This window comes from Macaca fascicularis, chromosome 6 (genome assembly GCF_037993035.2).
Source record: "Macaca fascicularis isolate 582-1 chromosome 6, T2T-MFA8v1.1".
NCBI classification, from domain to species: domain Eukaryota; kingdom Metazoa; phylum Chordata; class Mammalia; order Primates; family Cercopithecidae; genus Macaca; species Macaca fascicularis.
This window is the reverse complement of record NC_088380.1, coordinates 177,512,145-177,530,715: the sequence shown is the minus strand read 5'-3', so window position 1 is coordinate 177,530,715 and position 18,571 is coordinate 177,512,145. Positions and strand designations below refer to the sequence as shown.

General features: G+C 42.4%; 1 protein-coding gene across 5 annotated transcripts in view; it reads right to left on the bottom strand.

Moving 5' to 3' along the window:
* KCNIP1 (potassium voltage-gated channel interacting protein 1) overlaps nucleotides 1–18,571 on the bottom strand; it is a 379,825-nt gene that overhangs the window by 10,888 nt on the left and 350,366 nt on the right. For 4 of the 5 annotated variants that reach the window (XM_005558497.5, XM_045394502.3, XM_005558501.5 and 1 more), the window contains 4 exons: nucleotides 6,826–6,950; nucleotides 5,308–5,377; nucleotides 3,799–3,869; nucleotides 2,905–3,012 (listed from right to left, as the gene is read on the bottom strand). In XM_005558497.5, the coding sequence (XP_005558554.1) occupies nucleotides 2,905–3,012; nucleotides 3,799–3,869; nucleotides 5,308–5,377; nucleotides 6,826–6,950 (374 nt within the window). Of the gene's footprint in view, nucleotides 1–2,904; nucleotides 3,013–3,798; nucleotides 3,870–5,307; nucleotides 5,378–6,825; nucleotides 6,951–12,865; nucleotides 12,899–18,571 lie in introns of all 5 variants that reach the window. The other variant, XM_005558495.5, reaches the window with a different exon arrangement.

Here is an 18,571-nt window from a genome sequence, read left to right as displayed (position 1 = left end):
AAAAATGGGTATCCATCCCTTCAAGCATTTATCCTTTGTGTTACAAACCAATTACATTCTTTTAGTTAAAATGTTCAGTTAAATTATTGACTACAGTCACCTTGTTGTGCTATCAAATACCAGGCCTTATTCATTCATTACATATTTTTTGTACCCATTGACTATCCCAACTTCCCCCATAGCCCCCCCTACTATCCTTCCCAGCCTGTGGTTACCATCCTTTTACCCTCTATCTTCATATTGTTTTGATTTTTAGATCCCACAAATAAGAGAGAACATGGGATGTTTGTCTTTCTGTGCCTGGTTTACTTCACTTAACATAATCACCTCCAGTTCCATCCATGTTGTAGATGATTAAATCTCATTCTATTTTACAGCTGAATAGTACTCCATTGTGTATAAGTACCACATTTTCTTTATCCGTTCATCTGTTGATGGACACTTAGGTTGCTTCCAAATCTTGGCTATTATAAACAGATGTACAACAAACATGGGAGTGCAGATATCTCTTTGATATACTGATTTCCTTTATTTGGGGTATATACCCAGCAGTGGGATTGTTGGATCATATGGTAGCTCTACTTTAAGTTTTTTTGACTCTCTATTTTGATCCATTGATCTATATGTGTATCCTTATGCCGATTCCCCGCCGTCTTGACTACTGCACCTTTTCATGAAGTCTTGAAGTAAGGTAGGTTTAGTCCTTTAACTTTGTTCTTTTTTTGGTTGTTTTGGTTATTTTAAATTTTTTGCATTCCCAAATCAACTGCTACAAAATACCTGCTGGGATTTTGATTGAGATCGCACTAAATCTATAAATCAAATTTGGAGAATCCACATCTTAACTATATTGGGCCTTCCAACCCATGAGCATGATATATCTCTGTGTTTATTTAGTTAGTTATTTCAGCAATATTTTATAGTTTTCAGTGTATGAGTCTTGCACCTATTTTGTTGAATTTTTCTCAAAGTATTTTGTGCTTTTTGATGCTATTTTTTCTTAATTTAATTTTGTGGTTGCTTGTTGGATGTAGAATTATAAATGATTTTTGTAAATAGAACGCATGTCTTCACTTTGTTAAATTCACTTATTATTTTTCGCAATTTATTTCTAGACTCTTAAGGTTTTCTATTAATACAATTGTATCATGTACAAATAAAGACAGTGTTAATTCTTCCTTTCCGGTCTATATCCCTTTGATTGCTTTAAATATAGTGAATTATATTGATTGATTTTTGAATGTTAAACTAACCTTGCATTCCTAGAATAAAACTCACATAGTTGTAGTGTATCATCCTTTTATATATTGCTGGATTCAATTTGCTAATAGTTGGTGAAAGCTTTTTGTGTCTGTGCTCATGAGGGGGACTGTTTTGTAGTTGTTTCCTCTCATAAGACCTTTTTTTCTTTGGTTTGGGTATCAGGGTACTATTGGACTTATAAAACAAGTTGCAAAATGTTCCATCCTCCTCTATTTTCCAAAATTTTTTGTAGGATTGGTATTAGAATTCACCAGTCCACCATCTGAGCCTATAATTTTATTTGGGAATGGTTTTTAACTGTGAATTTTTTATAATATAAAAATTTATATATAAAAAATTATAATATAATTTCTTTAAATGATACAGAGCTAGTCATATTTTCTGATTCTCTTTAAGTCTGTTTTTGCCTTTTGTGTCTTTCAAAAAACATGTTCATCTAACAGCTTCCCAGGGGAATATGGATGGGCCCCTTACCCTAGCCCTCCACCATCTGACTCTGTTGACCTGTCAGCCTCATCCTGCACCAATCTTCGGCTTCATAACTTCATCTGCAACCGGCTGCAACCTTTCTGTTTTTGAAACACATGAAGCTTTATCTTGCCTCAAAGCCTCTCTAGTGGCTCTTCCTTCTGCCTGGAACACTTTTCCTGGCTTTTTGTATAACTGGTTCCAGTATGACAACACCTCCTTAGAGAGGACTTTGCTAACCTTCCCTGCCAAAATATCTTCTACCTGTTGATTCCTTTTTGGCCTGTTTATTGTCCATCTCTCTATACTGCTCCAGTGTGAGGCCTAGTCTGATTGGTCACCTCTTTACTTCCAGCACCTAGAACACCTAATAAGTCTTCAAATGTGTGTTAATTAAAAACATGACTAAATGAATGAGGAATGAAAGTTGGATAAACTCTCTGAGCTTACAGAGAGAACCTTGCAGCGTTGAGGTGAAGATAATTGCGCTGATATCTACACTCCAGGCAGTGCACCTGGCACACAGGAGCTCAGTAAGTGGAGTGTTACACGATGCCAAATTCCAGCTTCCACTGAGAGACCATGGTACAGTGGATACTGAGGGTATTTCACTGGCTACAGACGTCTTCTGAGGTTCTAAAAGTGCGAAGCAGTGAAGATTCAGAAATTATTTGTGATAATTTCTTTAAAGACAGCTGTACCTTCCATTACCCCCTTGGAGGTTGTATTAGTAGGCAAAATAGGTTAAGGCCAATATGACCCAGTTATAGGCTCCTCTTAAAACCCTTTCTTTTCTATTCTAGGTGCTACCTACAATTCCACCATTTCAACTTTTAGCTTTAACTTGTGGCTCCCAACCTTCCCAAATGCACGTTCTCTAGGGAAGAGTAACTCTTTACACTGAAACAAGTCAGTTTTACCCACTGTGTAATGTCTACTGAATCTAGGTGACCCAGGGAGAATGAATCGGTTTAATCCTTTCTGGGCGCTTGGGAACAGGCAGGGTAGGGCAATGAGGGAGGCCTTCTTTATTTTGCCAGGGACCAGCTCTGTTAGCCCCAAAGCAGAGCCTGCCTCATTCAGACAGCACTATCCTCAAGCCTGGGACTGTTTTCTGTTGGGTTAGTTACCTTCACTGGAACCCTCTCACACCCCTGGCTCCGGCTCACTTACCTCTTTGTTAATATATCCATCCTTATTGATGTCATACAAATTAAATGTCCACCTTAGTTTCTCATGGACAGTTCCTCTCAGTAAAATCGACAGAGCGGTTACAAAGTCCTGAGAAGGGGAAAAGGCAGGAGTGACATCAGGCAGGGTGAAGCTGTGTCTTTGGGTCAGATTGTGATACTCTCACAGAGTGGTGCCTCCCATGTCCTCTTGTCTGCCTGGAGGACGTGGCTATGCTCAGTGAAGAGCTCCTGCCTTCGGGTCCCTACCCTGCCCCATTTTTTTTGCCAGGTGCCCCCTTGAGGAAGAATGGAGCTCTGAGAGACACAGATCAATGCAGCCAACCCTGTTATTGCCTTATCCATGGCTGCAGTGGTCAGTCTATCATCCCAGTGGCCATATGGCCTAGTGGCTGAGGACGCAGACTGTAGGAACAGTTTGTATTGAGGGTCATTCTGCCTGCATTCAAATCCATCCTTTATTATTTGTGTGCTTTTTGACCTTGGGAAAACTACTCTCTCTCTCTTTGCCTTACTCTCCTCTTCTGTAAAAGGGTAATAAATAATAAAATGCTACCCTATAGGGTTATCGTGGGGATTAGAGTAAATGAGTTAGTACATCCAAAGCCCTAAGTACAGGGGCTGCCACTGGGAAGCAGTGTGCCCGGGAGCTCACACACTGTTGTTATTAGTCCCCCGAGTCCCTGAGTTCCTGCAGGCCAGGCAAAGTTGCTACTGCTTCTCCCCATCTTTAGGAAATGCTTACGAATGGATAAATGTGTCTTTGGTCTGACTGAGAGCTTTTGATGGTCCAGCCCTTCCCCCAATGCCTTGAGATTTAGAGGGGGAGGTGATGCAGAACCAGAGGACCCCTAGAGTGGACCCCAGATGAGCATACCTCGAACTTCACGGAGCCTGTCTGAGTGGTGTCGAAGGCATTGAAGAGGTAATGGGCATACGTGCTGGCATCTACAAGGCAGAAAAGGAGGGCAGGTGATGGGGGCAGGAATTCCACACAGGGAGAACCTTCCAAACAAGGCAGGGCTTCGACAAGAAAGAGAGGAGAGCGATGCTAGGGTGATGGAAAGAAGAAAATTATGGAGTGGGGCCCATTGACTCAACTCTTTGGGTTTGGGTGGGAAGTTAGATCTAGCAAAAGGTGAGATGAGCCCTTATCCCTCCCTCTAGCATCGTGAGAAAACCTTTCTCCTGCCTATCTATGCACGGAATCGTCAGTGTATGAATGACACAGTGACTGCATGACAATGTTCTTCTGAGCGGCCATGCAATGCCTGGGATGAGCACGCACTCCAGAGTAGAGAAATCTGAACTTGGATGCCGCTGTACTACATAAGCTGTGTGACTGTGGGCATCAAACATGACCTCTCTGAGTTTCCCTTTCCTACCTCTGTACAATGGGATGGAGCAAGACCTATCTCTTGAAATTTGCGAAAAAGTATTTTAAACTAGAGCTATGCCTGGCATACAGTAAGAACTCAATAAACAGTGGCTTAGTGGAACTCAGAAAACTGCAATTCTGGGGCCTGCATGGGACAAAACTGCCTCCTGCACCTGATCTGGGTAGGGGCCCCGCACACCAAGGAAGGCGTCTGTCTGCTGCCAAAAAGGCCCTTGAGGAACAGGGCCCAAGAAGTGTTTGGAATGCTTGGATCTGCATTTTGTCAGGATCCGGGGAAGGTGTCTTGCAGGAGACAGCTCTTGGAGACAGGATGCAAGGTGGCATGTGACACATGGAGGCCACAGGAGGAGCCACTGATGTGGTCCCAGGCCCATGGGGACAGAGCTGGTTCCCGAGTCAGGCAGGGCGACAGAGCAGCTGCTGTGGGCCTGGCACACTTGTAACCTGGCTTAATAAGCACAACTTTATGTTTCCTGTCTCTTTTTCATTTAGTTTATTTTTATAGTCTTGGGTATTTACTGGAGTTCTTTTACAAAATTCCAGCTTGTCTCAGCTATTTTAAGGAAAAGAATCAAAAGTGCCCTGCACAATGGTGGCACCAGAATGGCAAAACTTGTTTCAGACCCTTATGGAATCTAATCCTGGTCTGCTACTCACTCGCTGTGCAACCTTGAGTACATTGCTTATCTTCCCCGAAACTCAGTTACCCCATCTGGGATTATAATACCTGCTTTCTAGAGCTGTTCTGAGACTTTGTGATGTTGCATTATCAGCCCTTCTTCCCCTTCCAGGGTGGGTTCGTTTTCAGAGTTCTTTCCTGCTAAAGCTTTGGAGACTCCCACCTCTCACGACGAGGGAGGTGTCCTGCTCTGAGTTTGCCCCTTCCTCGAGAAGGAAGCAGATAGCAAGGAAGAGTGGACTTGGAGGAGGGGAAGGCTATTCACCAGAGAGGGTGCTGGGCAAGATAGATTTCAAGGTCAGACTCACCTCCGTGAGGGAAAAACTGAGCATAGATCTGCTTGAATGTGTCTTCGTTAACCACACCACTGGGGCACTCCTGTGGGAAGGGGAGAGAGTCAGCAGGAGGTGTCTGAGGGCCAGCACTAGGAGAAGACTGGGCCCAGCCTTGGTGTCTGGGGTTCCTCATGATCCCCAGGGGCAGGGACCTGTGCATTTCCACTTCTCCGAAGTAACTCCATCTCAGGACTGGAGCTGCTTTGCCAAATGATGAGACATTGTCAGAGAATGGGCACAGTGAGGTGGAGAGATTTGGGGCCTTAAGAGCAGAAAAACCTGGGTTTAAATCCTGGCTTAGCCAATAAATACTAAGCTTTGTGACTTTGGCCATGCCAGTCTCTGATTCTCAATATCCTTACCTGTAAAATGGGGCTAACAATACTTTCCCCAAGGGTATCTTATGAACCTATGTTAGGTGGTACTGAGTCCATGGTAGATGCCAAGCAGTGTAGATTTCTTCTCTTTTCTGGATGCTGTTCCCTCTGAGCCCAGTGCCTGCCTGGGAAACTTTCCCACAGGATCCTGCTCCAACTCGGCTGCCCACTGCTAATGCTGCCATCAGAAGGAAAGAAGCCCTGATGGTAGGAAACCAGGCACTTGGTATGTGCAATCAAGGCTAGTGTGGAAGGAAGAGGCATCCCAGCACCTGTCAGATGACTCCCAGGAGGGGCTAGAATCCCTGTGGGTCAGCACTTTGGAGAACAATGAGGCTGCGGTCAGTTTGGAATTGACCCAGCTCAGTTCTACCTATAGACTGCACCTGGAGGGAGGGTGACCAGGTGCACATTGCTCTAGCCCACCCCACTCCACACCACCCCAGGATTTGGGAATAAGATTGTGCTCTGAGAGTTAAACTTAAAAAAAAAATAGATTAATATCCAGGATTGCATCTGAGAGCTCTCAAGCTGACCTGAGAATGCAGGAACATATTAATGTATTTAAAGTAACAGCTAAACAAGGCACTCCCATCCTCTGACTCCACTTTTGATTGTAACCTGGCTTCCACGTGGCTTCTAAGGAGAGCGGGTCCCAGCGAAGGGAGAGGAGTGTCTGGTCCCACTGTCAGTTCCATTTCCTGTGGTAAATTAATACACTGACATTCGGCTTACACATCAGTCTCGGTGAGCCTGGTTAGCATGAGTCAGCAGGCCTAAATCCCATTATTGTGGGGGCACCACCAAGTTGGAAGGTATGACTATGTTAAGGGTTAAGGCTTGACCCTGGGCTGGGGTGAATTCCCTGAGGATGTGCCACCCTGTGAAGTTTCTGGGCAGTTGGCCGTTTACTGTCTCCTGACTTTGCTCCATCCTCGCCTGGAGCCTTCCTTTCCAACCAGGTGATCTCCCTCTCACGTCCCCTTTATAGAGCTGGCCTTCCTTGTGTAGCCTCACATATGGGAAACTGCCTTATGAGCTCCCTTGGCATTGGGAAGAGCTTAGCCTTACGTGGGAAACCCCCCGAGGCCTTCAGAGCCTGCGCGGGTCTTACGTTTTTGAAGCCTCGATAAAGGACCTGCAGCTCCCTCTTGGTGAAGTTGGTCTGGGCCTCAAGCTGCTCCAGTCCCTCGGGCCGATGGCAAACCATGGTCATCTCCAGCTCATCTTCAATCTTATCTGGAACCAGAGGAGATGGCATTGGAATGGTTGAACTTGGGGGTCACTCTTGTTAGGTAACAATCTGGGCTGTCAAAAGAGTGGTGTCACGACCTGGGATCTAGGGCTGTGGGCTGGGGTTGCACTGCCAATGGCCTTCCTATCTTGAACCCCACTTCCCTGCCCTGTCAGCCTCTGTGTCAGATACCACATTGGGGCGGGGGGGGGCTTCAGCTTTGGAGAGAAACATGTTCCCAGTGGAGGCGAAGGCAGAAGTGCTCAAAATAAATCCATATGAAAACATTTTCCTTGCTTTAAAAATAACTTCTTTGCATATTCAAATTGTTTCCCATGGAAACTTCTGAATTTTCCAGAGACACAGGTAAGTAAGCAGAATGATAAACACCTCTAGACAGCAAAGGGAAACAAAATTATTGAAAGAAACAGTAAACTCTCACCATTTGGGCCAACTAGGAATGGATAGCATGATTTAGCAGAAAGTTCAGATTACGGCATGTTAAGTATTAATGATAAAAATCTGAATGTATTTACAGTTTATTGTTTTGTAATGTCTACTAGACATCCTTAAATACTAGGAAAATATCTTAAATGGGAGCTACTTTGTACAAACCACTTGAAGGGCTCTAACAACAGTTGTAAGTAGTAGTTTAAGTATGCCTCCCATATGGACTATAATATAATATAAGATTGCATTAGTTATGTAGAAAGTGTCTGTCAACTAAAGCAAGGAATCTGCCCATCTCCCACTGAAGGATCACAAAGTCCAAGTCAGTGGAATTTTCAACTTTTTACCATCACAGAGGGGTAGGTGAGTGATTTCCTTTGGACCCTGCCAGAATGCTTTCTATAAACTTACGCCAATCAAGAATCAATTGCCATCTAACCTTCTCTGCCTGTTGTTGTCATGCAGACACAACAAAATCCATCTATTGAATGACTGTAAATCTGGGCTGGCAAGAATAGTGATGAGACGGGCGGCTGCTGGGAACATGCTTAGACCATGTCTCACCCTGTGGCAACCCACAGCAAGCACAGGCTGAGTTTCCACATCAGAGAACAAGGTGAGCAGGTGCATTAAATTGTGTGCATTTCTCTCATCAGTGTTGGTCTCATTGCACCAGATTTTCCCTGCAATTGTCACTTTCCCTTTTGAGACTTTGATCCCAATACAAAAGGAATCCATCAAATTAAGTTTGTATCTTGTACATATCCCCAAAGGTGATGGATGTTCGTGTGAGGCTCCAGTAACTTAGTAACAACTCCTAATTGCCATCTTTCTCATATGCTGGGCAATGCATATCACCTTATCCTGCCGGGACTAAGGCAGACGATTTGTTATAAATTAGATATTGTTTATGCCACAGAGAGACAAGTGGCCAATTTCCCCAGAATTCATAATTCTTACAGAGCCTTTAATTATGGTTATGCTTGTAGCTAACAAGATAAGTAGCAATTATCTAAACGCTGAAGCATTTCTATGTAAACGAAAGGGCTTATTCTCAAAAAGAAAGAAAGAAAAGGAGAAAAATGCACTTCAGTCTAATTCAGAATGCTTATATACATATTAATATTTTGCATCTATTTTAACCCATTTTAACAGAGAAATTGTTGGTTTAAATCTCCTAGCATTAGATCTAAAAGCATTTTTATTTCTAAAATGCACATCTGTTTAATTGTGCATATATTCACAAGGAACTTCTGAAGGGGCTGCAGAGGTTTGCACATCCCTCCTTCTGCCCTTTAGGGATTCCCTGGGTACTGCCCAGGTGGCTTGAGTGAAGAGATGAAGCAAAAAATCACATTAAAATGCAAATAAAGAAAATGGAAATATTGTATTTTTTGAGTAAACGAGGCATTCTTGAAGACATCCGGTATACCATTAGATTTATCTCAGCCAGAAGCATGAAAGGGTTTTTGCGGTACTCTTAATTCCTTGATCTTCCTGTGACTGAATTCCTCACAAGCTCAGGGAAATTTCTTTGCGGGAGCTTGAGAGGCTCTTTCCGACGCAAGAAACAGCGCTTGTTTCCCATCACTTTCATAAAAAATGCACTAAGTAATTATTGCGATATCAGCTATTAAACCCACTTCATTAAGGAGGAACTGGACTTTATTAATAAATGAGTTGTTTGTTGTCTGGGCAGCAGGATCAATTTCCACATCAAACAGATTCTGTAGTATCTGCATATTTGGATACTGACTGCCAAGCTTTTGTTTTGTTTTTCGTTTTCATCATTGGCTAAGTGTCATTTGTTTTTCGTTTTCATCATTGGCTAAGTGTCAGGCTGCGGTAACATCGGTTGTGGAAGGAAATTTACTTCTTTGGGGCTCAAGATGCTGGGAAGCAGCCTGCCTGTGGATGTTAAGACAGGGTTTAAAAGAGTGGCCCTGTCTTTCTTTCTTCTTTCTGTGACTGTAGTGAGAACTATAATTTATGTCACAATCCAGTATACACATATATATATGTGAAATGTTAATTAAATATTTTGAAACAAAAACTCCATGAAATGATCCCGTCCCTCACTAATGTGAGCTATGCTCCAGTCTGTTTTAATGTATTCCTTTGTAAACCCGTGCTGGTTATGACTCTCATGGGTCATGACTTTTGATTGGACAGCACTGATTTAACTTGTCTACAGCTGTGGCAACCTCACAGCGGTGCCCGCGCTGCCGCTCTCACATCAGCTCTCCCTTCCCTTTATTTGTATGTCTCATGGTGCTGGCCGCTGTAGATACATTCACAAGAAACTTTAGAGGTAACGGGCAGCGGTTTTCACCAACCTCCTGTTGCTCCCTGGGGGTTCCCTGGATGAAGCCCAGGTAGTCCCAGTAAAAGAAGGAGAATGGCCCAGCCCTGGGTGCAGGAGGAGAGAAGAGCGTGAACCCATGGGAAGCCTCCCTGACAGTTTCTTCTGAGGTTTGTTCAAAGTCTCTGATGCCAGATGTTGCTAGTCATTACTTTGTTATAAAAAATAATGATGAGCCAGTTACTAAGTCAGACTTGAGTTTGAATGGTTGAGATAAAAATTAACTTGAGATGTAATACTGTGGTGATAACTACATGACAAGAATAAATTAGAACACCTTCTGTTTGTAAAGTACTTTTAAGCCATTCAATGTTCTCATGCCTGTTGTTCCATAACCTTATGTGTGATGGGAGTGAGGGAACCATTGCCTGCGCATGTGATATTAAGAAGTGATTTTCTAACTGTGAGTGCCTCACACGGTGATGAATACCTATCACTAGGGGCAAAGAGAGATGGAATCACCGACTCTAGAGGATGCTACACAGGAAATTCTCAGATTGAATAGTAGATGATTTAGATTAACTGATCCTTAATGTTTTGGGATCATAGACTCTTCTGAGTGTGGAATGAAGGCTTTAGACTCTCTCAGAAAAAAAATGCACAGTCACTGTATGTTTGCCTATTCAGTCATGTGTCACTTACCAACAGGGATCCTCTCTGAGAAATGTGTTGTTAGGCAATTTTGCCATCGTGCGAACATCGTGGAGTCTAGTCACACACACCTAGATGGGGTAGCCTGCTACACACCTAGGCTGTATGGTGTGGCCTAGTGCTTCTAGGCTACAAACCTGTACAACGTATTACTATTCTGAATACTGTAGGCAATCGTAACTCTCTGGTAAGTATTTTAAATATTTGTGTATCTAAGCATACTAAATTTAGAGAAAGAAACTATGGTGTAAAAAATAAAAAATGGTACAACTATTAGGACATTTACCATGAATGGAAGTTACAGGACTGGAAGTTGCTCTGGGTGAGTCAGTGAGTGATGGTGAGTGAGTGTGAAGGCCTGGGATGCTACTAAACATGAGGTAGACTTTAGACATACTGTATGCTTAGGGCTATACTAAATTAATAAGAAATTTTTCAGTAAGAAATTAACCTTAGCTTGCTCTAACTTTATTTTACAAACTATTTGTTTTTTTTTTTCAAACTTTTGGACTCTTTTGTGATAATACTTAACTTAAAATACACATTGCCTAGCTGTACAAAAATATTTTTCTTTATTTTCTTATTTTGTAAGCTTTTTCTCTATTTAAAATGTTTTTGGTTTTTTTTTTCTTTTAAAACTTTTTTTATTTGTTTTTTACAAATGAAGACACAAACACACACATTAGCCTGAGGCCACACAGGGTCAGGAACATCAAGATGTCACTGGGCAATAGGGATTTTTTAACTCAGTTACAATCTTATGGGACCACAATTGCGTATGTTGTGTTGTTGATGGAAACGTCATCATGCAGAGCATGACTGTACTTTCAGTGAGTTTCTGTATTTTAAACACATCTAGCCCATGCTAAGCTATTCCAGCGTAGGAGATCTCTTCTAAACCTTGTCACTAACTGGCTTTGTCTGAGTCCTAAGTCACTGAGCAATGGGTGACAGATCTGGACCTAGAATCCAGTCAGTCCAGGCCCCTTTCATCATATCTGGTTTCCACATGTCCCCACAGTGGATTCTGCTTCCCTCAAGCACAAATTGCAAACCAGCTTGTAGCCAGCCTTGTAGCACCCCTGCTCCTACGAAGCTGTGTGCTTGTGTACCAGTTAGACCTGGACTGTGAGCAGTGGGATGACCCACACCTTGGGTCTTTTCCCCAGTGAGATGTCCTCTCTGTCACGCTCAGGACAGTGACCATGACCATCTCCTCGCTGGACTGGCCAATAGTGCCTCCCTCACGGTGTCTCTGGGTTGGACTTTATACTTACCCATGTAGCTTTTTTTTTTTTTTTTTTTTTTTTTTTTTTTTTTGAGATGGAGTTTTGCTCTTGTTGCCCAAGCTGGAGTGCAATGGTGCGATCTCGGCTCACTGCAACTTCACCTCCCAGGTTCAAGCTATTCTCCTGCCTCAGCCTCCCAAGTAACTGGGATTACAGGTGTACATCACCACGCCCAGCTAATTTTTTTTGTATTTTTAGTAGAAACGGGGTTTCACCATGCTAGCCAGGCTGGTCTTGAACTTCTGACCTCAGGTGATCTGCCCGCCTTGGCCTCCAAAAGTGCTAGTATTACAGACATGAGCCACTGTACCCAGCTACCCATCTATATTGAGATTACAAAATAGTGATCCTTGGCTTGAGTGTGACCCAAAGATAGGTCTTGTTTGACCTGTAAAATGTGTCTTAATTATTTTGGAATTAGTTGTCCATGTTTAAAGATGAGAGATCCATGTACAAATATGGATATCTGATTTGTCTTGAAAAATGGGATTATCTGACAACTTTGGTCTCAAATTTGGACACTTCAGCAGCCTACTAGAGTTGAACAGTGGCCGTCCCCTCTGGGCAGCCAGAGCCTCTAGGATACCCTGTTGTTCACCCCTGGCTCACAGAATTCATTTATGCTGCCTGCCCTGTGCAACAGGCATTGAGTTTTTGTTTTTTGATATATACCTACTTACCCTCCCACCTACAAACCACATAGTCTACTCCTCACTGTTTATTTAAACACATGCCACTTTGTCGCACAAAGGACTTGAAGCCGATTATAGGAAATAAATATGAAATAAAAGGAGATAAAGTAATAAGAAAAACTGCCTCAGTAAATGTTGATTAGATTAGGAGGTGAAGACCAAGGGGAAAAAGAGAACACAGAAATTCAGGCCATTTGTTTGAAGCAATTACTACACTTGAGCTGCAAATGGGCTCTGAGTTTTTACAAATGTCTGTGAAAGGAAAACGTAACCATTTCATAGGGGGAGCAAAGCTTTTCCTGTAGCTTGTCTCTAAAAGAACATTTCCAGCTGTTTCTATATATGTGGGGCTTGCTAACAAGGGGCACAGAAAGCTGGTGCATGAGAAGACTAATTATAAAACATGAACTTGATTAAGAAGCTCTGCCTTCGCAAGTCATGTGACCAGAGTCAAGTTAATTTAAACTGTTTTTTACCTCTCTGATACTGGTAATACCACCAGGCGATGTCTAGGAAAGAGTGAGAAAACATTTTACCAAATCCATTCATCAAAAAGCAAAACACACTTTTATTGTCCATGGAGAGAGGCCGCTCTGAGGGTGTCCACGTCGCTGTCCAGCTTGACATATGTGAAGAGCCTCTCAGTAGCAGAGCTGAAGCTGAGCTCCCTGTCCTTTTCCCATGGTCAGAACAGGCAAGAGCAGTGGGTTGCCTCCCAGTGCCCATGGCTCCCGCAGGGGCTCGTTAAACATGCCCTCAGCCATGCAGTCATGCAGCCTGCAGAGATGGGATGGCACATGGCAGAGATGTGCGATGTTGGATGGGTCCTTGGAAACACCCACATGTTTGACTGAGGAGTGGCTTATAAGACACCCTCCACAATCAGGAGATCCCCGTTCCCCCTCTCTGCTTCCTTGTGATTTGAAGCTGCATATCTTGTAGGATTATTTGTTTGCTCACTCAATAACTGTCAATGAAGTATCTACTAGGTACAAGTCAGTGAATAAAACAGCTCTGTTCTCTGCTCTCTTGGAGCTTACAGCCTACAAGTCTTTGCTTCTTTCTTCCCCCATTAAGCTTGATTAGTAACCAGATGCAGAAAAAGAAAAGGGCAGTTGCAGAAGAGGGTTAGCACATTGGGATGTGTGGCAGAGTGGGTGCCGGCCAAGTCCCCCATTATGCTGAATATAAAATACAACACAAAATACCAGACCTGGAAAATTATCCATGGCACAGTGGAGCTGGGTGAGTCCAAGGTCCCAGAGAGCGCCACCAGATACTGTCCTGCTGGCCTTTGTGGGTCTATTTGGTGGTCGGCCTGGTTTTCCTCTGTAGGCTCTTATTTGAGCTTCCACCTGTCTTGCCAGCAAACTTGACCATGAGTGTGTAAGGCAGCCCAGCCACCATCTTGAGTGTGTATTAGTCTCTCTCCAGTCCCCCAATCTGCAACCCCAGACAGCAGAGGCTTATTTTCCTGCTGCTTTTCAAAGTGATAGTATAGGTGAGCATCCATTGGAGTGTTTTCACTCATCTCCTGACCTGTATTCCATGGGAGAAACTTATTTTGCTGAATTTAGTTGCCCCTTTGATCATTCTGGTTAGGTGGCATTTGTATTTATTTATTTTTTATAAATATGCTTTATTTTTAGAGCTGTTTTAGGTTACAGAAGAACTGCACAGAAAATATAGAGAGTTTCTATATATTCCACCCTCACAGTTTCTCCTATTATTCACATCTTGCATTGGTGTGGTATATTTGTTCCAACTGATGAACCAGTATTGATATGTAAATATTAACTAAAGCCCATAGTTTACATTAGAGTTCACTCTTTGTGTTGTACAGTTCTGTGGGTTTTGACAAATGCATGATGTCATATATCCACTGTTATAGCATTATGTAGAATAGTTTCACTGCCCTGAATACTTTGATAGCATTTTAATATAGATACGTTTAGAAATATGCATTGACATGCTCTGGTGTTTCAGGAATGTCATAGGTATTAGAAAAGAGATGAAAAGACATAATACCTGTTTACATGAGTTCTCAGACTGGTGAGGAGGCATACACATAGACCACGGATTAGAAACTCAAATGCCAGTGGTCATTGGCAGGTAATTCAATCCTCCCACCTCAGCCTCTTGAGTAGCTGGAACTATAGGCATGTGTCACTATGCCTGGCTAACTTTTTTGTACTTTTTTGTGGAGATGAGATCTTACTATAGTGCCTAGGCTGGTCTCAAACTCAAGCAATACTCCTGCCTCGGCCTCCCAAAGTGCTAGGATTATAGGCAGGAGCCACTGTGCCCAGCCTAATTCAATTTCTAAGTAACTCATTTATCAAAAAAGCAACCTCATGGTAATTAAATCATGGTAATTTTGAACTAAATGATAATGAAAATATGACATATCAACATTGTAGGAAGTTGTTCAAGCTGTACCCAGGGGAAAATTTAAAAGAACATGACATACTTGAGCTGCAAATAATTTACAGGACCGTGCGCATAAAAACACAGAATGTTGTGCTTCCTCTTCAAATTATATTTCTAGTATTTGCAGTGGTTCATTTTCAATGTTGCCTGAACTATATTGACTACATTAGACATTGTATTAATGATGGCATGCTGGCATCTGAAGATGTAATCTTTTCTTCCCCTTAAACATGGTTGATTAGTTCGTTCTGGATGCGTTTAGCATCATCTTTTTGGTTGACAGCATTCCCTAATATAATCAGGGGCAAAAATCCTCGTTGGTGCTTTCATGGAGCAGAGAGGGGATGAGACGGAAAGTCCCATTTGGTCCTTCAGCTTTAAGTCTTAGATTCTTACAGCCAGGCTTGGAGGTGAGTCATAAGCCCACTCAGACCCACACAGTGCGTACAACTCATGAGCTCTGAGTTTTATAAACTTAACAATGAGCCCCAGGAGTGCTCAGCTAAGCCTTGATAAAGATTTTCTGAGTGTTCCACGTATTTTTTTCAGTCTTCTCAGTTCAATAAAACCCAAATCATGTTTTGCTTCAAGCATTTGTTCTCTTAATCTTGAAACCCCTCCTGCTCCTTTTAAGCGAAATTGAATTTATACATTTCTCATTCATTTATATACCTCAGTCCTAAAAGTGTCCTGAAAAAAGGAGTTCTAAAAAAAAAAAAAAAAAAATTCTTTGAGTGCTTCTACTTCCATTAGATAGAGTTTTCAAGATCAAATGACTTGGAAATTCTTCAATGTTTAGTGTATTTCAGTACACTGCTCTTTCTCTCCAAATGGGTGTGTTTTTAATGTGGCCTTCAGATCAGCACAAACGTTGAGATGGGTCGGGAGAGGAGTGTCAAACGTCCCTTGCAGTTTCTCAGGAGCAGGGTAATGGTGGAAACTAATGGTCAGAAATGTAATGCAATTATTAAAAGTCCACAAAATCACTACACAGAATGTGACATAAGTCATAATTCTGTTTGTATGTGACAGTGTTACATTCATTCAGATATTTTCCAAGATTGAAGAAACAAATGGCTGGGAAAGGAATTATCTAGATTCCAGCATTAGAGAAAGCAGCATCCCTAACTGATGTTTCAGGACAAGGAGCAAGGCCATGTACATTAGGGACTCTCATGTGCCCTCACCACTGCAGCAGCATTTTAGTTCAGCTAAGCCCATGGCCAGGCTGTAAGGTAGAAATGTCAGTTTCACTGCAGCAGCTCAACCTCAGGCACAGATCTCTAGAGGATGTTTTAAGTGGACCTTTTTGTCTGGGAAAAGTACCCTGGGATGATTTTTTTTTTTTTTGATGATTTACTTTAGTAGTTCCAGCAGTCTCTGCAGCTGTAGGAGGCAATTAGTCAAATGAGGTCCCAATCCTGCCACCAGCTAGCATTCAGGTGGCAGTGGAGAAACTTCCCACTGTTTCTCCTTTGAACCCAGCTGGACACCACCCTGAAGTTCCAGTACGTGGAGAGAGCCAGTAAATGAACAATGGGTGACCCGTGTTGAAGAGAGAGGGCATGTTGCCTAGAGTGAGTGGGTCTACTATATTTCTGTGGGAAATAAGAGGATTAACACGGGTGGGATTCTATTACTCCTCTTGACTGAGGAGCTGAAGTGAAAATTCATTGCAAATGAGAAGTGTCCAGGAGAAAGGGTACTTTTAGTTTTAAGATGGAAAAATGAAGGGGCAGAGAGAGGTTGAAGGAATTGCTCAAAGGAAAAGTAAAATTGCCAGAAGAATAGTATTATCTCAGGTTAGCACAGAATTTTCTCATTGATGGAAACTCAGTGGGTCCAGGTCAGGCTAAGATGTGAATAGCATATCTTTCGGCCTGCTTTCTAAAGAAGAGCTCATTGCTCTGCAGATAATTTGACAACTTGCTAAGTGATGGTTTCTGATTAGAGATCTAGCTTTGGTGGGCTGGTAAATATCTGACAATTGGCTCTTGGGGAGGGTGGAAAAGCCTGATTGATACAATTTTCCATTTTCCTTGGTGTAAATATTCCCTTCATGGCCCACTTCAGGCTGTTAGTGTGAAGTTGTTGAAATGAAGTGATCATACTTTGGGAAGCACGGTATGACCCAGTTCTATCACATTACTGCCACTGTTTTAGAACAGCTGGCATATGTTTAACTGTCCCAAACAAGTGTGCTAAAGACTCCAAAACCAATTTCAGAGGGTAGGCTCAGGCCCTGTAATCAACACTAATAAACTCTTTCTTTGCTGTTCATGTGAACATCAATTTCTGTGCATGATACAGAATAATCACAAACAGGAACATAATGGAAGCTGGCCATGTGAGCTTTTGCTGGATTCAGTATTAATGTATCCTTATATTAACTGCCTGTCTTGGTGAGCTCAGAGAGCATGGTAATAGTTTTAGAATTGATCTAATCTTTTCACTGTCCCTAGGAGGTATATGGTTATTAGACTAATTCAAGCTAGAATCATACCCACCTTATAGCTATAAATCTTACTGAGATAAGGTATGTAAAATGCTCTACATGCATAGTACGTGCTCAAAAATGTTATTTCCATCTTGTCATATATTTGACTGTGATTTTAAGGGTCATTCTCAACAACAGAATCCAATAGTCACGTCTGTTAAACACTGTCTCACTCATGATTGTGCCTTTCCTGATGGATCTAGTTAATTAATTGTGTTTCTTTTCAGTATAGGAAGATTTCCTTGTTCTGTTATTTACTGTCAACGACACACCTCAATTGTCAGTTGAGGTTGGACATGAGTGGGATAAAGTAAATATGATCATTTTATGTTAAAGGTAATGGCCGCCAGCAAACACAACCCTCTGGATGAAAGAGTGTTGACCATCTCAGTCTGTGGAGCAGAACAGGGGGCCTGTGGGTGGTGGACACCAGAAGCATAGGACTTAGAACATTAGTGAACAGACATAACAACTGACGGCCACTAAGGACATTTCCTGGCTCTGTGTCCTCTGCCCTTAAGAATCTGGACAGTCCATGACCACTGTTACGGGCCGTCTGTTAGCTGCAGAAGTCAATTGAGCATTACCCTCCACTGGAACATCAACTCCCAGATGCAAGGAGTGCAGTCAGTTTATCTGAGAATGTATATCTGCCTGCCCAGAGGCAGGGAGAAGATGGCAAGGTGCTATCCTCTCCAGGACTCAGCTCTGAAGCCTCTTAACTGTGCACTTAATAAATGAAGCCTTGGCAGACACACCTTGAATTATTAATGAAGTTATTCAGCTTTGATTGTTTCCTTCTTTTGGGGAAAGGTTATTCACTCAAATGCCTTTGATTAGACTACACAATACATCACAATTGGGCATATTTTATGTGCAACTTTATGGTGATAATAGTTCTGTCTCATTTAGAAGCAAATCAGACATTATGAACTTCGTGATTTATTAATGTATTGATTTCTATAAATGTCAGTGCATCTCACATCCCGCCAGAGAGCCCGGGAGCAATCAGTGAAGGGCCAATAAAAATGTAAAATGAAACCATCGTAAAAAGAGGAAATACTGCCTGTTTCCAAGCCCTGCTGCCTCTCTGTATTGTTTCAGGGTCTACATCATTACCATGAAGTCATCCCCCCACCCGCAAGGAAACAGCCTTGATTGGGGGGCTCTGTCCTGCTTAAATCTATTTTAGATTAAAAAGAGGTTGTATGGCAGGAGAAATAAAAAACAAGAGTTGAAGAGTGGGATCTGGAGG